Consider the following 25,548-nt stretch of genomic DNA (forward strand, 5'->3'; position numbering starts at 1 on the left):
CTACAGCAATGGGAGGGGTTCTCCCCTCCCCGAGAAGCCGTAGCTAGGTCAGCAAAACAACTCCGCCATCGAACTAGTGCTGTGTACACCCCTAATAGATGCAGCTATGCTGATGTAGCTTTTCTGTGTAGATGAGGCCTGAGTGTCCCCTTCTCCAAAGCAGAAGACACCTCAGAGGGAGGTAGTACATAAAACCAAAGGTAGACAGAGACCAAGTTCTCAGGCTCTGTCCACACTACAGAGCCTATGCCAGCATAGCTAATGTTGGCCGAGCTGTGTCCGCATAGCCCCCTAGTGGAGACGCAGCGTACACCAACACAAGGAGTTTTTCTGCCAGCGGAGAACACCACTTCCCCAAACGATGTTAGCTGCATCTACATTGGGGGTTTGGTCAGCATAGCTATGTTGCATGGCGGGTGGAGTGGCACGGTTCACGCCCCTGATGCCAGTATACGTTTTAAGTGTAGACCAGGCCACAGTCTAAAGAGAAAAAACTGGGAAGAGACTTGGGGCATGGCTACGCCTGCAGATGTAGAGCGCTGAGAGTTAAACCAGCCCTCGGAGAGCGCAGCAGGGAAGGCGCTGCCGTGTGTTCACACTGACAGCTGACAGCACTCTGGCGTAGCCACATTTGTGGCACTTGCAGCGCCATTGGGAGCGGTGCATTATGAGCAACTATCCTACAGATCACCTCTTCCCATTCTGGCGCTGTGGCTTATGGGAAGCGGGAGGGAGGATGCAGGGCATTCTGGGTCCTGTCCCAACACCCCCTGATGCATCGGTTCACATCCCAGCAATCCCTGTGTTTCAGTCCACATTTGGCGCCATCTTTCAACTTTTTTTGTGCTGCATGCTCTGTCTTCCCTTTTGGTCTGCGGGAATGTAGCCCGAACTGCTGAGGAATATGCGATGGGCCTCGCCAGCACGTCACGAATAGCAGTTGAGTTATTCCTTAGGATCCAAAGTGACAGTGAGGAGTCTGATGATGATGTCGACTCGCGTAACGCATATGACACGAGATTGCTTGGCATTCACGGACATGCTCACCGCAATGGAACGCCACTTTTGGGCTCGGGAAACAAGCGCTCAGTGGTGGGATCACATTGTCATGCAAGTCTGGGATGACAAGCAGTGGCTGCAGAACTTTCAGATGAGAAAAGCCAATTTCATGGGACTGTGTGAGAAGCTCGCCCCCACCCTGCGGCCCAAGGACACGAGATTGAGAGCTGCCCTGACGGTGGAGAAGCAGGTGGCTATTGCAATCTAGAAGCTGGCAACTCCAGACAGTTACTGATCGGTCACTAACCAGTCTGGAGTGGGAAAGTCGACCGTAGGAAATGTGTTGATTCAAATTTGCAAGGCCATTAATCGCATCCTGCTCAGACGAACTGTGACTCTGGGTAATGTGCATGACATTGTGGCTGACTTTCACAAATGGATTTCCCTAACTGCGGAGGGGTGATAGATGGGACACATATTCCAATTCTGGCACCAGCCCACCTAGCCTCCGAGTACGTTAATCGGAAGGGGTATTTCTCTATGGTTCTCCAGGCACTTGTGGATCACCGTGGGCATTTCATTGACATTAATGCAAGCTGACCCAGAAAAGTGCATGACACACGCATCTTTCGGAACACTGGCCTGTTCAGGAAGCTGCAGGCCGAGACTTTCTTCCCAGACCAGAAGACCACCGTAGGGGAAGTCGAAATGCGCACTGTGATCCTTGGAGACCCCGCTTACCCTTTAATGCCGTGGCTCATGAAACTCTGCACAGGGAGCCTTGACAGCAGCAAGGAGCAGTTCAACAACAGGCTGAGCCAATGCAGAATGACTGTGGAGTGTGCTTTTGGCCATTTAAAGGGCCGCTGGCGCTCTCTGTATGAGAAGCTGGACCTGACCAATGACAACATCCCCACGGTTATATCCACATGCTGTGCCCTCCAGAACATTTGTGAAGGGAAGGGTGAAAGATTCACTCACGGATGGAACTCGGAGGTTCAACACGTGAAGGCTGAATTTCAACAGCCAGAGAGCAGAGCTATTAGAGGAGCACAGCGTGGGGCTGCAAGGATTAGGGATGCCTTGAGGGAGCAATTTGAGGCAGAAAGTCACCAGTAATGTCTGGTGCCCTGCATGAGAATGAAGTGCAGTGGTTCCAATGTTAGTAGAAATCTGTGTTTGCTATGCTGACTTGCAGTGCCTGTTGCTCTCCTGGGCTAAGGTATCTTTTACTTTATGCGATAATAAAGAATGTTTTCAAAGCCAAAAAATCCATTTATTGAAAAGAAACATAACTCTTCGGGAAACAGAAAGGGTAAGGGGGTGGGGTGGGGAATGGTACAATCACAGATTTGCGTATGTCCTGTTATCATGCTCAGCCTTCGTGTCTGGAGTGCTGCACTTCAGGATGGCTGTACTGCATGGTGATGGGGATTGAGTGCAGTGGGTAAGGGTGGTAGTTTGCAGGGCTGGGTGATGAAGCTACAGGTGTTGGAGGCAGCTGGTGGTGATAAGAACCCAGATGTGGGGGAAAGTGGGTTGGAGTTGACATGGGGGCACAAGGGAAAGAGTTTTGGGACAAGGGTTGCCTGGGGTGGGGGGGAGGACCGCCTGCATTGCTACAAGTGCCTGTATCGAGTCCGCTTGGCACTCCATAATGCTTAGCAACCGCTCCTTGCTTTGGTGCCGGCAATCCACATTCTGCTGGCAGACCCTCCTTTCAATCTCCTGCCACTCCTGTGCTTTTTGATTTTCATTACGTGACTGCTGCATTACTTCATGCAGCATATCCTCTTTGCTTCTACGTGGCCTCTTCCTAATTCTTTGGAGTCTTTCGGCCGGTGATAACACAGACAGCTGAGATCTCAAGGTTGCATCTGTAAATCCAAAATGCAACACTTAACAGAAGCAGCATTGTTCACACCACACAGAGCAATGATTCACCTATACTTAAAGACAAGTACAGTATACACAATAGGAGAATTTGTCCGTCCTAAAGCGAGCGCACATAACCCACAGGAGCCCCAAATGGTAAGCACAGTGGCAAGGGGGACTGATTGTTTCACTGTCCTCTGGGTTTCTGTACCTTGGGGAGAGCTAACAGCTGCAGGGGGCCCCTATACTGAACACTGTCCTCACATTTTCCACAGGAGTTTGTCCTGGAAGATATCGCGCTGCTGAGGGTGACCTGGGAAGCAAAGGTGGATCTTCCACTACAATGCGGCTTCCGCCCTGGTCCATATGCAGCTTGCCTGTGTGCAGCAACGGTCTCCCCGCCCCTCACGGCACAGGCCTGGTCTACACCACGTGTTTAAACCGAATTTAGCAGCGTTAAACCAATTTAACCCTGCACCGTCCACACAACGAGGCCCTTTATATCGATATAAAGGGCTCTTTAAACCGATTTCTGTACTCCTCCCCGACAAGAGTAGCGCTGAAATCGGTATTGCCACGTCAGATTAGGGTTAGCGTGGCTGTAAATCGACGGTATTGGCCTCCGGGCGGTATCCCACAGTGCACCATTGTGACCGCTCTGGAAAGCAATCTGAACTCAGATGCATTGGCCAGGTAGACAGGAAAAGCCCAGCGAACTTTTGAATTTCATTTCCTGTTTGCCCAGCATGGAGCTCTGATCAGCACAGGTGGTGATGCAGTCCCAAATCCAAAAAGAGCTCCAGTATGGACCGGACGGGAGATACTGGATCTGATCACTGTATGGGGAGACAAATCTGTTCTATCAGAGCTCTGTTACAGAAGACGAAATGACAAAGCATTTGAAAAAATCTCCAGGCTATGATAGACAGAGGCCACAACACAGTGCTGTGTGACAAGTGTAAGGGAAAGCCAAAGAATCAAATGGACGCTCATGGAGGGAGGGAAGGAGGGGGTACTGAGGACTCCAGCTATCCCACAGTCCCTGCAGTCTCCGAAAAGCATTTGCATTCTTGGCTGAGCTCCCAATGCCTGAAGGGTCAAAAACATTTTCCCGGGTGTTTCAGGGTATATGTTGTCACTCTTCCCCGCCCCCAAAAGGGAAAAAAACACGTTTCTCGCCTTTTTTCAATGTCACCCTATGTCTACTGCATGCTGCTGGTAGACGGGGTGCTGCAGCGCTGAACACCAGCATCCCCTTCCCGGTGGCAGATGGTACAATATGACTGCTATCCATCGTCATCATCAGCCCATGAGTGCTCCTGACTGGCCTCGGTGAGGTCGACTGGGGGCGCCTGGGTAAAAATGGGAATGACTCCCGGTCATTCCCGGCAGATGGTACAGAACGGCTGGTAACTGTCTTCATCATAGCAACTGGAGGCTGAGCTCCATCAGACCCCCTCCCCCCGTTTCATGTCTAAAGAAAAGATTCTGTACTGCCTGGACTATCATAGCAGCGGGAGGCTGGGCTCCTCTCCTCCGCTCCACCCTTTAATGTCCTGCCTGGACTATCATAGCAGCTGGAGGCTTCCTTCCCCTCATTTTATCTCACTAAAAAGTCTGTTTCTTATTCCTGCATTCTTTATTACTTTATCACACAAATGAGGGGACACTGCCACAGTAGCCCAGGAGAGTTGGGTGAGAAGGGAAGCAACGGGTCGAGTTGTTGCAGGGGCACCCCCTAGAATGGCATGCAGCTCATCATTTCTGCGGGATCTCTGGGGCTCTGACATGGAGCGGCTGTGCTCTCTAGTTCTCTGGTACACTTGCCCCATATTCTAGGCAGCACTGACTATTTTTAGACAAAACATAAAAAAGGGAATGACCCGGGGAGTCATTCCCATTTTTGCCCATGCGCTCCTGGCCGACCTCAGCGAGGCCAGCCAGGAGCACCAATGACAGCAGCAGATGGCATAGAACGACTGATAACCGTCATCTCATCGCCAATTTACAATGGCATGGCAGACAGTGCAATAGGGATGGTAACCGTCTCTGCTACCTTGCAAAGGCAAATAAATGCTGCTGTGTAGCACTGCAGCACCATGCCTGTCAGCAGCATCCAGTACACATACGGTGACAGTGACAAAAGGCAAAATGGGCTCCACAGTTGCCATGCTATGGCATCTGCCAGGGCAATCCAGGGGAAAAGCGTGCAAAATGATTGTCTGCCGGTGCTTTCACAGAGGAAGGACTGAGTGACGACATTTACCCAGAATCACCCGTGACGCTGTTTTTGCATTGGGATCTCAATCCAGAATTCCAATGGGCGGGGGAGACTGCGGGAACTATGGGATAGCTACCCACAGTGCAACGCTCCGGAAATCGACGCTAGCCTCGGTACATGGACACACATTGCCGAATTAATGTGCTTAGTGGGGCCACATGCACTCGACTTTATACAATCTGTTTTACAAAACCGGTTTATGCAAAATCGGAATAATCCCACAGTGCAGACATACCCACAGTGACGCAGACTGTTAGCCTGACTGAGACAAGGAGCACAGTAGCTCTGCCAAGGAACATGCGCAAGCGCATTGCCCAGCTTCTGCATGAGACCTTTGAAGAGAACAGTGAGGCCGATTACCACAATGTGAGAGTGCACATCAACACCCTATTCCGCATCTAGGCATGCATGCAGCCCTAACCCTCCTCGCCCCAAGAGCCCACACCGAGTAACTTCCTTCCCAAAATAAAAGCTGCTTACCAGACACCTCCTCTGGTGTTTGTCCTTCCCCACGCACCAGCCACTGTGACTGGCTACCTTCCTCCTGGCTTGAGAACGGCTCCTGGCTGCAAGCATTTAGGGATGCCGGGCTGTCTCCTTCCTCCTCAACACCCTCACTCCTGCTTTCCTCTCCTGCCTTGTTGAACTGGGCTCTGAAGTGTCCATGGTGGTCCTCCAAGTGGAGGTGGGGTCACCTCCAAGTATTGCATCCAGCTCTTTGTAGAATTGGCAGGTCGCGGGGGGAGCACCCAAGTGGCCGTTTGCCTCGCTGGCTTTGCAGTAGGTATTCCGCAGCTCCTTCACTTTAACCCTGCAACAGAGTGCGTCCCGATCATGGCTCCTTTCCGTCATGTCCCTTGATATCTGCCCGAAGGTATTGTAATTCCCACAGTTGGAGCACAGTTGGGACTGGACAACTTCCTCCCCCCAAACACTGATGAGGTCCAGCACCTCGCCATTGCTCCATACTGGGGATCACCTGGAGCATGAAGGCATGGTCACCTGGAAAGATTCGCTGAGACCACTCCATACCTTGCTGAGCAAACAGGAAGGGAATTTTCAAAATTCCCAGAGAACTTAAAGGGTGGGTCTGACGGTTGGTCACCTGAGGGCAGGGCAGTAGAGTTCAAAATGAGGACCAGAGTAGCTAGCACAGGCATTGTGGAATACTTCTGGAGGCCGATCAGAGAGCATTAACAGACAGGGCATCCACACTGGTGTCGCGGTGCTCCAGCTGGGGCACGGCAAGCGTTATGCTTCTCGTCTCGGTGGATTACCAGGAGCACTCCAGCCATGGAATCCAGGCACTCCACGTGCCTTGCCAGTGTGGACGCGTCGAGAGTTAGGGTGCCCAGGGCTGCTTTAATGTGCTCTAACTCACAAGTGTAGCCATGCCCTAAGATAGACTGGCATAAGGCAGCTTTATGCCAGGATAACTCATCCACATCAGGACTGCATAAGTAAAAACCACCCCTTTAACTGAAACAGTTACAACAGTACAAAAATCTATGTGTCGACCAGGTTTTCGACGCATGCAGTTTGTATTGTGATACTCTAATGTACAAATCAGGTTTTTGTTTTGTTTTGGTTTTTTTACACACACACACATTTTACCTTACTGGAACAATCTTTGTGAGCTACAGAATAAACCTTGAAAATATCAAGGGTCTTGTGAGATTTCCTCTTAAAAGAGCTCTTGTGTGTGTCGGTGGATGGTTTGATTGGATTACACAGAAAATGTGGTATCTGATCAGCTTTAGTCCTATATAAGGCACTGCTTAAGTGAGCTCCACTATAGTAATTAGGGCTGTTACCTTCAGTAGTGATGTGTTTGCAGATAAAAATCTTTGCTTGTATTTCTAGTGCATTAAGAGTGAATGTCTAGAATAAGGCAAACTAAGTAAGCTGCCTCAAGTCAGGCCACTAAGGGCTGGTCTATACCGGGAGGCGGCGGGGGGGGAGGAAATAGATCTAAGTTACTCAACTTTAGCTATATGAATAACGTAGCTGAAGTTGACATACTTAGATCTACTTACTCTGGTGTCTTCATTGTGGTAAGTCAACAGCTGACGCTACTCCATCAACTCCGCCTCCACTTCTCACTCCAGTGGAGTACCGGAGCCGACGGGTGTGCTCAGCAGTCCATTTATTGCGTCTAGACTAGATGCGATAAATCGACTCCCACTGGGTCCATCGCTGCTTGTCGATCCAGCGGGTAATGTAGATAAACCCTTATTTAAGCACCATACTGTAGACTTAATATAGAACCTAACTTTAGATGCTTAAAAATCTTGGACATTGTATTAAATGCAAAAAAAAAATTTTTCTCATCTGCTTTTGTATTTGTTACTTTCAGTTCAGTACATAACTATAAAGATTTTTCTTAAATGTTTTAAAGAAGATAACTGCAAAATAAGTGACCTCATTTCTGCTATTTCAGCTATACAATAACCCTATGATAACTCTGTTAAAACAAAATTAGCAGATTAAAGGTATTACTGAATGAAATTTCTCTTTTTTGGTGAGACAAAGAGAGATTCCTCCCAGGAATATCACAGAGCAACCAAATTTGAGACAGGAACTCCCTCTCTGACTGTTAGTTTAATTATGATCAAGACACTTAAAAAAAAATCAAATTATTTTAAGAATAAATGCATCTTAGAATGAACATATTAAAATACATCTACCAGTGCATCAAAAGTAAAACAGAAAAAAAATCATTCCTTTTAAAAACCATGTTATAGCCCTATATAAATGCTTATCACTAAAACCAGAAAATTTACTAAACTCAGATATATTCCAGAAGAAACTAGTGTGCTCTGAAATGAATCCCGCTTAAAACAAACAGCTATTCTGGACAAGAATAGAAAATATGGAACAGGCGTCCACAGAAAGTAAGGGTTTTTCTCCCTTTAGTTGTAGTTATGATGGTGTTGGTTTGGGGGGGAGGAGGGTTAGGGGGGATGCCAATTCTGCAATGGCAATGTTATTCAAATAGCTTCATTTAGGCTAGGAGCAAAAGGCTGCAGCATCTTTTCCAGTGTAACGGTCATTCTAGTTTTTGCAACACAGATGAAGATAGTAAACAAAGATTGACATTATTTATTAAACATAATGCAGCCAGTATAAGGTCGCCTATTTGATTTAAAAACTTATTTTACAATGAATCATTCTGCATCAATAGATGCTTTGTTTAAAAGGCAACCTAGGAGTGTATATATATAACATTCACCCACAAAAGCTCATGCTCCAATACATTTGTTAGTCTATAAGGTGCCACAGGACTCTCTGTTGCTTTTTACAGATCCAGACTAACACAGCTACCCCTCTGACAAGTAACACCAAACGTGTCTAAGTGAAATATTAGAGAAATATCGCTATATTTTTTTCAAGTTTGCTTACCTAGCCCATCTGACAGCACTTAGTGTATTTTAAGTTCCATGCTTTTTCCTGTATAGGCAAGCAGTTTCTCCCGTTTGTGTGGATCTTTCACACAGCAACAGGAAACAGAGAAACAATTATTTTTTAAAAAGGCAAGGTGTAATTGTAAAATCATTGGCAGGGGAGTCTGGGCAGACACAGTATCTAATTTATTTAGCTTATGTTTTAAACTGAGTAGATTTCAAAAGTGGCAACGCCCCCTTTAAACTCAGGTTTCAAGGGTGCATCTGTGACGGGTTCCCCCCAGGGTGCCACCTGGAACTGGGGTACAACTGAGCCCCCTAATCCACCAGCCTGGGCTCCCTTCTTCACTGTACAGTACTGCTATTGACAAGCTGCCAAGCCTTCCAGGCTTCAGCCTGCACTTTCACCAGCATACATACAGGCAGGGACACACCCAGCTGCAGTACATGCAGACAGGTTCTTTAACCAGCCCCTGCATGGAAAGGTTTCAACTAGGGCACCTCCCAGTTCCTAAGGAACACACCCCTTCTGGAGTATAAACCCAAAATTATACTGTTTTGTGCTGCACCAGGAACAGTGCAGCGTAAGCTCATAAAATTCGCCCCCTCCCTCAGTGTGGAGAGGGAATATGCAGCAGCTTTCTCCCTGAGTTATGATTCCCACACACTGGTCTTAGATAAAGCAAAAACAAGCTTATTAACTACAGAAGATAGATTTCAAGTGATAATAAGGGATAGCAAACAGATCAAAGCAGATAAACAAAAATGCAAAGTAAGCTTAATATACTAAATAGACTGGATATGAAGAGCAGATCCGCACTCTAAGTGATGACACAAGCAAGCTGCAGATTCTTAAAGGGTTTACAGCTTGGAATCCCCAGGTGTTCCATTCACAGGCTAAAAATCCCATTAGCCTGAGTCCAGCACTTCCCCCAGTTCAGTCTTTGTTTCTCAGGTGTTTCCAGGAGTCTTCTTGGATGGGGAGTCAGTGGACAACCAAGATAATGTCACTCCCTACCTAATGTAGCTTTTGCAAATGGCAGGGACTCTTTGTTTCAAAGTCTGGTTCCCACGCCAGTCAGTGGAAAAATACTGACATCCTACAATGGAGTCCAGCACCAGGTGACCTGGTCACATGTTCCACAGACATTTCCCCATGGGCTGTTTGGAGCACTCACAGGAAGGCTCACCAGATGGGAGCTAAGTTTCTCCTAAGGCCTATTGTTTCTTCCTAATGACTCATTAACCCGAATGGGCCCTTCCTAGCCAGTCATCTAGAGTGAGAGCATTTTGCCTAGTGAGCGTTGCCCAGGAATAGCTCCATGTGAAATAGATACACAGACAATATTCATAACTTCAGATACAAAAATGATACCTGCATACACATAGGATATCATATTCAGCAAACCATAACCTTTCCAATGATGTCTCACATGCCTGATCTTGAATAAAATACATAATTATGATATAATTCAGTGGTCCCCAATGCGGTGCACGCGCGCTCACGTCCTGGCCCCTGGGAGAGCACTCACTGAAATGTCGCGGCAGGGACGTCTCTCGCTGACGGCACTTGCCGTCGACAAGTGACGTCATTGAGAATCTTTGCCCCCAAATTTTGGCAAGGACGCCTCTCGATGACGCCGCTTGCCGTCGACAAGCAACATCATCGAGATGTGTCGCCGCCGCGGCATTTCGGCAGGTGCTCTGCCGTCGCAGTGGTCCTTCGGCTGGCGCCCGCCAGCCAAAAAGGTTGGGGACCACTGATATAATTAATCATACTAGTATCACTACGAAGAATATGGGGTGCAGTGTCACAGCACCCACACTAGGAAAAAAGGTTAGTTTGCATCTCCTCCTCCCATCTTAGCTAACTTACTGTGGACAAGGCAGGGTTTTAACATGTTAGCAGGTCAAAATAAACGTTATATTTTACCATATGTTCACTAACACGTGGTAAAAAGCCACCTTCTTTTCCTAGTGAAGCCACCAAAGGGAGCAAGGTCAACAGTCTCTACAAAGAACATCTCCTTGACAGTTCTCTCTTTGCTTCCCGTTCACAAGAGGGCATATCTAACAAAGTGTTTGCTTTACTCTCGTGGTACATTCAAAGATAATACTGCTGTGAAAGAAGTTGCTGCATTCTATGCTGCCTCACACAGACCTCCTCAATGTCAGCTAAATCTTTATTGCTAAAAAATGCAAGAGGTCAAAATAACAGATACAGAAATAACTGACAGCTTCCATTGTTTGTCAGGCATATACAAAAACAACAGTTTATGCTCCTTCCATTGCAGCAGTTATTAATGCCCCTGAGCTGTGGTGATGTGAATGACACAAGCATACAAAATCCACCAGACTAACGTCAAGCTTTATGGCGGGAAAAAATCTTTCCAAAGAGGAGACTCACAGTAAGAATGAAATTTTCAAAGTTGGGATAGAACATCACAAAGCATTTAAATATAAAACTATATTTAAAGAGTGCTAGCGTACTTAACAGAAAAAGAATGCACAAAGGGAAGACAAGTAAATACTGACACTGTTGCCCTTGGATCAAAGTGGCCTTCCTACCCCTAATCTTTCGTACCAGACAGACTAGGAGTTGTCTGGTAACTTTTTTACGCCCTGTGACAGGATCTTAAACATGTTTACATTCTTAAAAAGCAAATCTAAAGACCTCCATTTAGTCTGGCTTAAAAACAATTATTTTCCCTCCAGTATTAAAAAAATAAAGTTTAAATTAACTATTTTGAAAAAGCACGAACTGAGAGTAATTTTCTTCGATTCCAGAAAACAAAAGCACCTGCAGTTTTCAGAGCCCACTACAGAAATGGCATGTCAACTTAAAGCAGATACTTCAAATAATTATTAGTACGTTACAATTAGTGGAACCAAAATAAGGATCTTTTAAATATTCTGATATCCTCTCTCCTCATTCAAGAATCTCCTAGAAGTTCATTTTTGCCACAACAGCCACCAGAAGCAACAACTTTTTCTCTGTTTAATCTTCAAAATCAATTCCTCCCTCTGGGTTTCTCATTATGTCCTTTCCTCTCAGTATCTGCTTTTTATTTTTTAAACTCTTTACGGCATAAACAACCTTATTTTCTATGTTTTGTGCAGCACTTAATTAAAAAGATGTAGTACTTCAGTGTAAAGGCAGTTATTCAGACTTCCAGAAGAGCAAAACTAAAGTTAACTGACATTATTAAAAAAGCAGTTTTCAAACTTGACTGTTACCTTGATTTTTTAAAAATGTATCTATGAAAAAGTTTGACTAAAAACAAAACTCAAACTGTATAAAAGACACCACATGTTTCACTGACTCAAAGCCTATATTACAACAAAGTAACTGATTTACAATTTTCAAACACCTGCAGCTCAAACTTTCCAGATACCACAATTAGTAAGTACAACATTCTTCACGTGGTTTTAGGCATGGAACCTATGAGTTAGTTTCTCAGAAAAGGGCCAGATCTTTAAAAATATGGGAAATATTATATATCTATAACCTCCAGAACAGGACAGAGGTTTTGGGTAGTTATTTATTTAGACGTGATTCTATTCTGAGTGATAGAAGTATGATGTTAATACACAAAAATACTTCAACAGACAAAAGTTTGCTTGTAGAAAGCATTTCTCTATAACTGCTTCATGTTCTGATATCCACATCAAATCACAAGCCAACTCCAAATATACAATAATAAAAATTTCAAAGAATTACCTGATTTCTCCACGGTTAATAAATAATGAAGGTATTTGTTCATGTTTTGCTTGAGGATTTTAATATCTATTTTGTATAGTCAAGGCACTCAAACTAATGCTTATGTCACAATGTGCTGCTGACCAGTACACTGACAGCACCTTCTGGGTCGCAAAGATAATTGTGGCAGGAGGGCAGGACATAGTAACTTCCTGAAGTCCCGCCCTCACCCTCATTTACTCTAAAGCAAAATTATCATTTCTACGACAGTTTCTCCCTCCTCCTGCCCAGCCCCCTGGTTTCCTTATCAGTGTTATTAATATCACCTAGGGGAATTTTTAAAAATCTAATTTATTTTAAATATTTACTCCACTTACTTTTTATATCACTCAGCTTAGACACTGAAAATTGACTAGTCAATTTCACTTCTTGGTTTTCATGCATTAATGCAATGTCGCAAGGTTTGAAAATTACACGGGAACCATTTAAGTATGAAGCAAAATATTTCTAATTAGAGGGATGTATAAAAGCCTGTTAAAAAACATACACAAAATCTAATTACTGAGCCTAAATTACCTGATAGTGTGTCCATTTAACATCATACAGGCAGGTCTCAATTGACAACAAAATTACAAAATGCAAGCACAGTTCCATTGAGTTCAAAGGAACTAGTTGCCTAAGTAAAGCTATGGATGCACAGACGTATTTGGAGGATTGGAGGCTAATTAATAGACAAAGCATAAAATAAATTTAGGATAACAGCCTCTGATAATACTAAATAAATGTTTCCAAATGAACACTTGCCAAAAAAGTCTTTAGAACAATCGGAGCTGGATTGTGCCTGGTTTTATGCAAGTGTAAAAACGGAGAGGGTATGAGGGAGAAAGGAACACCACAATGAGCCTTCCTCTCCACCACAGCCCTACAAGCCCTGAGAAGAGGCTGCACATAATCTGGTCCTTGCATGAATCTAAGCACAAGGACTTCATGAGGTTAGCTGTAACAGCAGGACAAATCTCTCCCAAGTGCCAGTCGAGACTTCCCTGGGGGGGGGGGTGGGCAGGGCACGTACTGCACGTTTGCAAAAGGTGGCACAGTAGTAATGCTTCCAGGAACTGCAGACAGCAACATGTCTGTAACAGCTGAAGAAATTTTGCTTCAAGTAAGTTTCACATTCTAGCAGAGATCAAACATGGAAGATTTTCTCCCCCCAAAATAAACATTTTAGGAAGTTATGAACATGCGAAAACAGAAGTTTGAATGGAAATTGTTTTGCATCTTTACCAAATGAAGGCACTACATGCAGCCACTCTGAAAAGTGAGGCATTTTAAAAGCTCCGTATCTTGACATTCCCTGTTCAGGGGGAAGCGAGAGATGTTACAAAAGAATAAAACATTCCAAGGGGCAAGAAACATGTTGAAATTGCAACTGTTTTGCCATCTTACATTGCTACATCATTTACCCTGTCTGGCAATTTAATGAAATGACAATAAATCTCTGACTACTGGAAGACCAATATTAAGATCAGTGTATTAAATGAAAAGACATGCTCTTGACCTTGCTATCAAGTGGTCTGTCAAGTGGTTTTTCCAGTCTTCATTTCACAAATCACAGCTGTAATCACTACCTATCTTAAGTTGACAGTATTTTTTGAACTACTTTCTTGCATGCTGACAGATACTAAGCCTTTGGAGCTACCAGCCAGCATGATTTTCTAGTCTTTAGAGAGCCTTGTCAAAAGAGTCTACCCAGTCTTGGAATCCACTTAAGCATGAACATCCACAATAAAAGCCTGCATGTAATTGATCTGAACTCTAGTCTACAGCTACATGTACACTAGGAGCTAAGGGTGTGATTCCCCTGCTTGTGTCTACATGGTAGTGGGAGTACAAACAGTAGCGTAGCTGCAGCAGCACCAGCACGGGCAACAGAACCAACGCTTAGCTGTGCCAAGTTCAAACCCACCTAAAACCAGCGCCCATGCCTCTGCTGCTGCCAAACATGCTACTGTGGCTACACTGCTATTTATACTCATTACAGCTTGATGAGAGCTACTGCAAGTGTGTGTCCACAAGCAGAGGAATCACACCCCTCGCTTGTAGTAAAGACGCAACCTATTTTTGTTGCAAGAGAAAAGTTTACCATTTCTGTTCATTCTATTTCCTTTTCCATATGGCACCTAAAAAAAAAAAGATTCCTAGGAAAAGTAAAAAGGGCATTCCCAAAATACATTACTGATTGTAATAAGCCCACAGAATATTAATTCAGATGCCATTGCAATATGTGATATATTAGAAACCAGAGAGATCAGACAGATAAAACAGAGGCCTCAGTCCTGTAAACATTTATGCATGTGCTTGGGATGACTTACACAAGTGAAGCTAAGCACATATGTAAGTGTCTCCAGAATCAGGAAAATATTTTGCATTTCGCAGCACGTTTTTGTGGATTTTCTCACTATTCAGGTTTTTTCCTCCACAAGGAATACAGGTTTTGTTGTTTGTTTTTAAATGCGTGCATTTCACTCACTTCTTTCCTAAAGTTTATAACAGGTTTAAGAAAAGCATTTAATTTAAATGTATAGGAAAGAAATGCAAAGGTGTGTGTCATCAAGCTTGTCCATGCAAGCAGCAGCTAATTCCCTGCTCTCTATCCTACCGAAAGATATAAGTAAAGTGTCTTAAACTTCTCAGTTGTGTTACTAACACATCAATTATTAAGATAAAGGATTTAAATTTATTTCTCTTTCCAATTCTTCATTTCACTGAGCTAGGTCACTAAAACCAGGTTAATTTAACTTCTTGGTTTTTACTTTAGCAAAATACTACAAAGTTCCCAGTATACACATTGCAGGAAACGGTGTATGTGTTTTCATTGACATTCTTTAAATGTAGTAATAATATTTCTATTAATAGTTTTGTCCTTTAATATTTTGTATATTTTGGTAATATGCTGCTTCTATCACCATAGCAACTGAGAACCTTCTATGTAAAACTGATTGGCAACAGCAGAGTTTCTAGGCAACTTCATGAATCCCATTTTGCTTTATTAAAATTTCTGCTTGGGGTATGGTTGGGTTTTTGGTTGCTTGATTATTAATTTTGGGTGTCTGTTCTTGTTTTTGGGAGGGGATTTCAGGGAGAAGGGGCAGGTAGAAGGAGGGGTTATGATGTCATTCTTGTGATGACTGAAAGGCTTTGCCAAAATGGAAGGTTCTGCAGCATCTCCTAAAAGGAGACTGCCAAGTTGTTTAAATATTTAAATTATCTCCTGTATTTTATTATTACCCTGCACTTCTACAATCTAAGCCTCTAGCATTTTATAATTAACCCTCAACCTTCCTGTGAAGTAAGCATTTGTTTTACAGATAAGGAAACTAAGGAACAGAGACATGAAGTGAAGGGCACAGTGCATCAGCGACAAAGTCAAGAAAAGAACTAAACAGTCCTGGTTTCTACTGTCCGCAGCTTTAATCACTAGACGATACTCCCTCCTGTAAAGGAATTCTCAAGGATGCATATTTTATCTAAACAATCTGCAAAATCCTTGGAAGCATTCTAAATATATAATCCACATAGCACAAGAAATCACCACAGGTTTTTGATCTTTGTTTAAGAAAGAGACTCTCTCTCAGCTTAGCCTGGTCCACTACCATACAAATGTTCTACACAATGTAACTATCCATATGTATTGTTCTAATGTAACTGCTTCCAGGCTAGATGCTAAAACTTCTGCTCTTTCAATCCTACTCTGGATAGCAGAATCACATAGGTGATGAGAACCTTAGAAATCCATAGCTTGGTTTTGAACCCAGGACAGAGAGCACCAGTCTTCTGAGCATGGTCTTGGCCTGATCAAAAAAGTCAAGTAGAAAATAAGGTTTAGTTTTCTTTTTTAAATGTTCACAAGCAAAATCTTTGTTATGCTTTTTGTCACACAAGCTGTAGACTTTCACAAAACAGAAAAACTGAACAAATAGCTGGGGGGGAGGGGTTCCCCCAAACCACAGCTATAGAAAGAAATGCTTTTGGGAAAAAAGACAGTTCTTTGCTTTCTACATTTTCAAAGCACTTCACAAACATTCATTAACCCTCACATGCCCTCTAATGTGCCAAGTGGATACTGCCCTCATTTTACAGATGGAAAAGTTAGGGCAAATCCTTTCACTTAAGGTCAGACAGATAGTCAATGGCAAAGTCAGGATTAGAACTCAGGATTTCCTGATTCCCAATCCCGCGCTCAATCCTTCACACGTCTTCTCCCAAGAGGCATATCTGATATACTATTTCAAGTCTATTACACATCACCCCCAGTAACTTACCCACCTTTGAGACAATATTTTAGAGATACTGCCCTCAAACCAGGCACTATTTCTGTTACTGCACAAATGGACCCTAATGGTTAATAAATAGAAATTAATATTTCTACTCCAACTATTCATATACTTCAGTATCCAGTTCAAACTTCCCTTCACTGGGCCAAATCATAGAATCAAAGAAGATTAGGATTCGAAGAGACCTCAAAAGGTCCAACCCCCTGCTTAAAGCAAGACCAATCCCAAAAAAATCATCCCAGCCTGGGCTTTGTCAAGCCGGGTCTTAAAAACCTTTAAGGATGGAGATTCCACCACCTCCCTAGGGAACCCATTCCAGTGCTTTTCCACCCTCCTAGTGAAATAGTGTTTCCTAATAGCCAACCTAGACCTTCCCCACTGCAACTTGAGACTATTGCTCCTTGTTCTGTCATCTGTCACCACTGAGAGCAGCCAAGCTCCATCCTCTTTGGATCCCCCTTCAGGTAGCTGAAGGCTGCTATCAAATCCCATCTCACTCTTCTCTTCTGCAGACTAAATAACCCCAGTTCCCTCAGCCTCTCCTCCTAAGTCATGTGCCCCAGCCCCCTAATTATTTTCATTGGAAGTAGTCCAGCGGAAGGCAATTTGTCCACATCCCTTCTCTAGTGGAGGGCCCAAAACCAGATGCAATACTCTAGATGTGGCATCAACAGTGCCAAATAAAGGGAATGATCTGTTGGCAATACTAATGCAGTCCAATATGCCGTAAGCCTTCTTGGCAACAAGGGCACACTGTTGACACATATCCACCTTCTCGTCCACTGTAATCCCCAGATCCTTTTCTGCAGAACTGCCGCTTAGCTAGTTAGTCCCCAGCTTGTAGCAGTGCATGGCATTCTTCCGTCCTAAGTGCAGTACTCTGCACTTGTCCTTGTTGAACCGCCTCAGATTTCTTTTGGCCCAATCCTCCAATTTTTCTAGATCACTCTGGACCCTACCCCTACCCTCCAGCATATCTACCTCTCCCCCAGCTTAGTGTCATCAGCAAACTTGCTGAGGGTGCAATCCATCCCATCATCCAGATCATTAATGAAGATATTGAACAAAAACAGCCCCAGGACCGACCCTTGGGATACTTCACTTGATACCGGCTGCCAACTAGACATGGAGCCATTGATCATTACCCGTTGAGCCCGACGATCTAGCCAGCTTTCTATCCACCTTACAGTCCATTCATCCAGCCCATAATTCTTTAACTTGCTGGCAAGAACACTGTGGGAGACTGTATCAAAAGCTTTGCTAAAGTCAAGGTATATCACATCCACTGCTTTCCCCATATCCACAGAGCCAGTTATCTCATCAAAGAAGGCAATCAGGTTGGTCAGGTATGATTTGCCCTTGGTGAATCCATGCTGACTGTTCCTGATTACCCTCCTCTCCTCCAAGTGCTTCAAAACAGATTCCTTGAGGACCTGCTTCATGATTTTGACAGGGACTGACGTGAGGCTGACCGATCCTCAGTGCCCTAGGGTCTCTTTCTTCCTTTTTTAAACTATGGGCACTATATTTGCCTTTTTCCAATCGGCCGGGACCTCCCCGCATCGCCACGAATTTTCAAAGACAATGGCTAATGGCTCTGCAATCACATCAGCCACCCTTGGATGCATTTCGTCCAGCCCCATGAACTTGTGCATGTCCAGCTTTTCTAAATAGTCCTTAACCTGTTCTTTCAACACTGAGGGTGCTCACCTCCTCCCCATACTGTGCTGCCCAGTGCAGCAGTCTAGGAGCTGACCTTGTCTGGGAAGCCTGAGGCAAAAAAAAACCAACAAAAACATTGAGCACTTCAGCTTTTTCCACCTCCGGTCACTAGGTTGCCTCCTCCATTCAGTAAGTGTCCCACACTTTCCCTGACCAACTTCTTGTTGCTAACAGGCCCTTCATATCCCTTGCTAACTGCAACTCCAATTGTGCTTTGGCCTTCCTGATTACACCCCTGCATGCTCAAGCAAAATTTTTATACTCCTCTCTAGTCATCTGTCCAACTTTCCACTTCTTGTAAGCTTCCTTTTTGTGTTTAAGCTCAACAAAGATTTGTCGGTGAGAAATCATAGGTGGGTTTTCCCAACAAGTAAGGGGACAGGAAACTCCCCAAATTTCCATTTGCTGGGGTGCTTTCATGTCAGGGAAGGAACCATTGGCATTTGCAACCTCTGTGCAAGACTGGAGGAGGTTTACCCTTACAACCTGCAGATACTAGAAGCTCTTCTTCCGGAGGCCAGGGCTCCTCTATTTGTCACCTTTCAAAGGGCAGGAGTCCAGCCCACTGGGAGTGCCCTACGTAAATTACAGATATTTTAATGTTATCCCCATCAACAATTCGACGGGGAGGGGAACACAATACTACCTGTAGTTGAAGACGGAAGGGGAACGATGCCATGAAGCAGGTATTCCCTCATATGCCCTCCCTTCACCTACGTCTGCCTGGGGTTCATATCTTCTACTAAGATGATTTGGCCCCTTGTTTTAAAAGCTCAGTGAACTGTCTGTAGTCAGTCAATTGGACACACTCTCTTCCTCCCTCCACACCGTGATCTGCATTGGATAAACTACCGAATATTTTCTGGGTGGCACAATAGTAATGGCAGGCCCAGTGTACTCCTTGGGCATCATGGTTGACCTCAATCTCAGAAGCAAACTCCCTCTATACGCTGGATTTGTTAGAGCATATTATTCTTTACCCTTGATAGCACCCTTGGGAAAAAAACTATTCGCTTGCAGGCTGCTTTTTCACTGCTCTGCTTGCCCACGGCCTACAAAATATATGCTGTTTAATTTTATTTAGTAAACATCAGGACATAGACATAAAAGGAGATACTGTGTCTGGCCTCATGTTTTCATGATCTTTCGTAAGGCTGCTTTAGAATACAAGCAATTTAATTGACAGACAGCAACTCATCTTGAATAAGGAGAAACTGTCTGATCTCAAAAAAAATGGTTGCTTGCTAAAGAAAGTCAGAATACAACAGAGAAAACACCACCCTCTAGTGTAAATTTTAAATGTAACCTCACAGATCAGGGGAACTACAATACTGCACATGAAAGGAAACTAGATAATGTTTTCACCTCTCTGCTAAATCAAAGCATAGTCTCTTTAGTCTAAATCCATCTCCAATCAAATGAGCTAAAACAAAAGGGTTGTTCCCTCCCCCAGATTTTATAAGTATAGAGTACTTTGTTCTTAAAGACATTACACACGCTAACAGTAGCAGTACCAGCAGCCTCCTATTAAAAAAGCTAGTGCCTTGGAGTCGATTTACAATTACTCTCTACTTCTCAACCCAAATCCACATATATATAAAAGAGTTCTACTGAAAAGAATCCCTCACAAGAAGAATGATTAAAAAAACAAGGTTATCTTTCAGACATCATGCTACATGAATGTACAGATCCTCTATTACCCAAAAGGAACTCTAAGTGCTGTACGTACTACAAAAATTGGTTCACATCCCACTGCACAAATACCTGAATAAAGTTGGGTCTGGATTGGGGGGAGGGGCGGTACAGGGAAGAGCAGAGAGTTGGTCCCAGGCACCTAAGTCAGTTAGGCTCTTTCGAAAATGCACACAAACTGATGGACAAACATTTCCAATGATGATAATCGAAATGTACAGATAGGCAAAGTAAGAAAAATGTTGCTTATTATTAGAGTTTGATTTAAGAATATTTACACTGGATTTTTTTTTTTTGCACCTTGTGATGTTGGCAATTAATTTTTTAACTGTTATAAAGCTTTAACCTTTTGAATCTCAACATTTACTAGCATTAAATAATTACTGTCTGACACCCCCCCCCCATAATTTCCCACAACTGTGAGAATTTAAATTAATGAAAACTGTTTCAAACCCCTAATTCTGCACAACTGCAAATTTTAAATTGATAACAATCAAAGAAGATGCTTAAAAATCAACCTCAAGTGTATCCACTGAAATTATAACAAAATAAAAATTGACTTCTGCGAAGCCTAGGTATATAAAAAGGTCACAAAAGCAGCAGGACAAACAGGCCTCCTCTATGCCTATCACCTGTATGACTATTAATAAAGGACCTTGGAGCATAACAGGATGGGGGGTACCCTGAGTGGGGCTGCAGTTAAGAAGTGAAAGAACACTGTTCCCTCAGCTGACCTGTAATTAGGGACATGGTGACTGTGGCTGGGGGATACATGGAGCTCTCACTGGGGAGCGAGGGCTGGGAAGGGGGGAAGAAGATTGGTCAACGGAGCTGTCACTCTGGGGAGAGCTGCAACCTGTCCCTATGCTGGGAGGAGAAGGGGAAGAAGGATCCTGTCCTATTGTGGGGGAGACAAGGAACTTGTCACTATTTGGGGGGAATGCAGCAAAGAAACCTACCACTAAATTCTGAGGGAGGATGGGAAGAGAAGGAACGTGTCACTATATTTGGGGGGGGGGGGTGAGAGAAGGCACCAGTTGCTACATATTAGTGGGGGAAGGGAAGGCACCTGTCACTATATGGGTGGGAGACACTTGTTGCAACATTTCAGGGGGGGAGGCACCTGTTGCTCCTTTTTGGGGGAGGGAAGGCACCTGTCGCTACATTTGGGGGGATCTGTCACTACATTTTGGGGACAGAGAAAAGGCACCTCTTGCTCCTTTTGGGAGGGGGGGAGGGAAGGCACCTGTCACTACATTTCAGGGAAGGGAGAGGGAAGGCACCTGTCGCCCCCTTTGGGGAGAGGGAAGGCACCTGTCGCCCCCTTTGGGGAGAGGGAAGGCACCTGTCGCCCCCTTTGGGGAGAGGGAAGGCACCTGTCGCCCCCTTTGGGGAGAGGGAAGGCACCTGTCGCCCCCTTTGGGGAGAGGGAAGGCACCTGTCGCCCCCTTTGGGGAGAGGGAAGGCACCTGTCGCCCCCTTTGGGGAGAGGGAAGGCACCTGTCCCTGCATTTCGGGGCAGGAGGGAGGCACCTGTCCCTGCATTTCGGGGCAGGAGGGAGGCACCTGTCCCTGCATTTGGGGTGGGGGCAGACCCCGGTCACTATATTTAAGGGCAGTGGAGGGAAAACATCAGTCACTACATGGGGCAGGGGAAGAAGGCACTTAACACTACATTTCAAGAGAGGAGGAAGGCACTGGTCAGTATATTTTGGGAAGTGGGGGGGGGGAAGATGCCTGTCAGTATATTTCAGGGGTGGGGGGAAAGGTGCCTGTCAGTATATTTTGGGGGAGGGAGGCACCTATCAGTATATATCACAGGGGAGGGCGTCAGTATATATCATGGGGGGAGAAGGCAACAGCGGTTAGTATATTTTGGGGTACGGGGAAGAAGTCACCGGTCAGTATATATCGGGGGGGGAGAACCAGTCAGTATATTTCACAAGGGGGGGGCACGTCTGTTGCCACATTTAAGGGGTGGGTGGAAATGCTCCTGTCAGTATATCACGGGGAGGGGTCAGCACTTATCTGTATATATGGCGGGGGGAGTACCAGTCACTATATTTCGGTGGGGGGAGAAGGCGGCTGCGGTCAGTACGTTTTGGGGTAGGGGGAGTTTGATATATATCAATCTCAATCAGTATATATCACGGGGGGGGCGCCTGTCAGTATATATCGGAGGAGGAGAAGGACCAGTCAGTATATATGGGGGGGAGAGGAGAAAGGCACAGGTCAGTATATACCGTGGGGAAGGGGAGGAAGGCACTGGTCAGTATATATCATGGGGGGGGAGGAGAAGGACCGGTCAGTATATATCATGGGGGGGGAGGAGAAGGACCGGTCAGTATATATCATGGGGGGAGGGGAGGAAGGCACCAGTCAGTATATATCGGGGAGGCCGCCTGTCGCTCCGTTCCGGGGGACACAAGGCGCGGGGGGCCGAGGCCCGGGTGTGGGGAGGGGGTCCCGGGACACAAGGCGCGGGGGGCCGAGGCCCGGGTGTGGGGAGGGGGTCCCGGGACACAAGGCGCGGGGGGCCGAGGCCCGGGTGTGGGGAGGGGGTCCCGGGACACAAGGCGCGGGGGGCCGAGGCCCGGGGGTGGGGAGGGGGTCCCGGGACACAAGGCGCGGGGGGCCGAGGCCCGGGTGTGGGGAGGGGGGTCCCGGGACACAAGGCGCGGGGGGCCGAGGCCCGGGGGTGGGGAGGGGGGTCCCGGGACACAAGGCGCGGGGGGCCGAGGCCCGGGTGTGGGGAGGGGGTCCCGGGACACAAGGCGCGGGGGGCCGAGGCCCGGGTGTGGGGAGGGGGTCCCGGGACACAAGGCGCGGGGGGCCGAGGCCCGGGTGTGGGGAGGGGGTCCCGGGACACAAGGCGCGGGGGGCCGAGGCCCGGGTGTGGGGAGGGGGTCCCGGGACACAAGGCGCGGGGGGCCGAGGCCCGGGTGGGGGGAGGGGGTCCCGGGACACAAGGCGCGGGGGGCCGAGGCCCGGGTGTGGGGAGGGGGTCCCGGGACACAAGGCGCGGGGGGCCGAGGCCCGGGTGTGGGGAGGGGGTCCCGGGACACAAGGCGCGGGGGGCCGAGGCCCGGGTGTGGGGAGGGGGTCCCGGGACACAAGGCGCGGGGGGCCGAGGCCCGGGTGTGGGGAGGGGGTCCCGGGACACAAGGCGCGGGGGCCGAGGCCCGGGTGAGGGAGGGGGTCCCGGGACACAAGGCGCGGGGGGCCGAGGCCCGGGTGTGGGGAGGGGGTCCCGGGACACAAGGCGCGGGGGCCGAGGCCCGGGTGAGGGAGGGGGTCCCGGGACACAAGGCGCGGGGGGCCGAGGCCCGGGTGTGGGGAGGGGGTCCCGGGACACAAGGCGCGGGGGGCCGAGGCCCGGGTGTGGGGAGGGGGTCCCGGGACACAAGGCGCGGGGGGCCGAGGCCCGGGTGTGGGGAGGGGGTCCCGGGACACAAGGCGCGGGGGGCCGAGGCCCGGGTGTGGGGAGGGGGTCCCGGGACACAAGGCGCGGGGGGCCGAGGCCCGGGTGTGGGGGGGGGGGTCCCGGGACACAAGGCGCGGGGGGCCGAGGCCCGGGTGTGGGGAGGGGGTCCCGGGACACAAGGCGCGGGGGGCCGAGGCCCGGGTGAGGGAGGGGGTCCCGGGACACAAGGCGCGGGGGGCCGAGGCCCGGGTGTGGGGAGGGGGTCCCGGGACACAAGGCGCGGGGGCCGAGGCCCGGGTGAGGGAGGGGGTCCCGGGACACAAGGCGCGGGGGGCCGAGGCCCGGGTGTGGGGAGGGGGTCCCGGGACACAAGGCGCGGGGGGCCGAGGCCCGGGTGTGTGGTGGGGTCCCGGGACACAAGGCGCGGGGGGCCGAGGCCCGGGTGTGGGGAGGGGGTCCCGGGACACAAGGCGCGGGGGGCCGAGGCCCGGGGGGGGGGGGGGTCCCGGGACACAAGGCGCGGGGGGCCGAGGCCCGGGTGTGCGGGGGGGGGTCCCGGGACACAAGGCGCGGCGGCCGAGGCCCGGGGGGGGGGGTCCCGGGACACAAGGCGCGGGGGGCCGAGGCCCGGGGGGGGGGGGGTCCCGGGACACAAGGCGCGGGGGGCCGAGGCCCGGGGGGGGGGGGGGGGTCCCGGGACACAAGGCGCGGGGGGCCGAGGCCCGGGGGGGGGTCCCGGGACACAAGGCGCGGGGGGCCGAGGCCCGGGTGTGGGGGGGGGGGTCCCGGGACACAAGGCGCGGGGGGCCGAGGCCCGGGTGTGGGGAGGGGGTCCCGGGACACAAGGCGCGGGGGCCGAGGCCCGGGGGGGGGTCCCGGGACACAAGGCGCGGGGGGCCGAGGCCCGGGTGGGGGGAGGTCCCCGGGACACAAGGCGCGGGGGGAGAGGCCCGGGTGGGGGGAGGTCCCCGGGACACAAGGCGCGGGGGGCCGAGGCCCGGGGGGGGGTCCCGGGACACAAGGCGCGGGGGCCGAGGCCCGGGGCGGGGGACCCCGGGGAGCCGGTACCTGCGCCGAGCTGGGTCCCGGGCTCCGGGGCGGCGCCGCGCGCGGCCGGCGGGTGGCGGAAGTGGCAGTGCGGCCTCCTGCAGGGCGGGCCCCGGCCGCCGGCGCCGAGGAAGGGGCAGTCGATGCCGCGGAAGTAGCCGCTGGGTCGCAGCATCGCGCCGGGCGGCGCCGTCCCCGCCTCACACGGACAAGCCGGGCCGCGGCCCCGCCAGCGCCGCCATCTTGGGGAGCCGGGCCGGCCGGCCCAGGACCCCGGCGACGCCGCTGCCAGGAGAGGGCTGCCCGCGGCGCGCCTGACTGGAAACCCGCCGGGGGAGGGGCTCGGGGGCGGGGCGGGGCGAGGCGGGGGGAGGGAGATGACGAGGATTTTCCACCACTCCCCCAACCACCCCTACACTGATCAACCGGCCCCCCCGTAAATCCGAACACCCCAGTTCTTGGGGAGAGCTCAGGTGGGGTGCGAGGGGAGGGAAGGAAGGGAAAGGAGAGCCATGGGGAGATGGGGGTGCAGAGGGAGGGGAAGGGAGATGGGGTGCGAGGGGAGGGGAAGGAAGGGAAAGGAGAGCCATGGGGAGATGGGGGTGCAGAGGGAGGGGAAAGAAGGGAGATGGGGTGTGAGGGGAGGGGAAGGGAGGGGAAGGAGAGCCATGGGGAGATGGGGGTGCAGAGGGAGGGGAAAGAAGGGAGATGGGGTGCGAGGGGAGGGGAAGGGAGGGAATGGGGTGCAAAGGGGAGATGGGGTGCAGGGAGAGGAGAAGGAGATGGGACAGTGTGATTGGGAGGGAGAGGAGAGGCAGATCAAAGGGCAGGGAGGGACAGGGAGGTAGAGAAGGCAGATAAGAGGGGAGAGGGGCAAAAGGCTTAAGGGTTTGGAGTGGGGAAGGGGGAGTCTCCAGCCCATAGGATCAGAAGCAGCCAAAGCAGAGCCTATTGTACTAGGGGGGGAAGAGGGGAAATGAGCCTCACAGCACCCCTCTGGATCAAGGACTACAGAGGATTCCCCCCAAGTCTGGGGGCACTAGGAGCCAGGCAGCATCTTCCCCCTCACA

At 48.9% G+C, this 25,548-nt stretch overlaps 1 protein-coding gene across 4 annotated transcripts in view; it reads right to left on the bottom strand.

Moving 5' to 3' along the window:
* The window catches only part of REXO1 (RNA exonuclease 1 homolog), a 78,132-nt gene extending 53,377 nt beyond the window's left edge, over window positions 1-24,755 (bottom strand). The window contains exon 1 of one of the 4 annotated variants that reach the window (XM_050933696.1): window positions 24,500-24,755. In XM_050933696.1, coding sequence (XP_050789653.1) covers window positions 24,500-24,653 — 154 coding nt within the window. In that variant the 5' untranslated portion in view covers window positions 24,654-24,755. Of the gene's footprint in view, window positions 1-1,047; window positions 1,751-12,280; window positions 12,582-24,499 lie in introns of those variants that run through there. The other 3 variants (XM_050933697.1, XM_050933695.1, XM_050933694.1) reach the window with 3 other exon arrangements.
* Window positions 24,756-25,548: the final 793 nt, after the last annotated feature.

The sequence above is a fragment of the Gopherus flavomarginatus genome, chromosome 24 (assembly GCF_025201925.1).
Source record: "Gopherus flavomarginatus isolate rGopFla2 chromosome 24, rGopFla2.mat.asm, whole genome shotgun sequence".
Taxonomy (NCBI): Eukaryota; Metazoa; Chordata; order Testudines; family Testudinidae; genus Gopherus; species Gopherus flavomarginatus.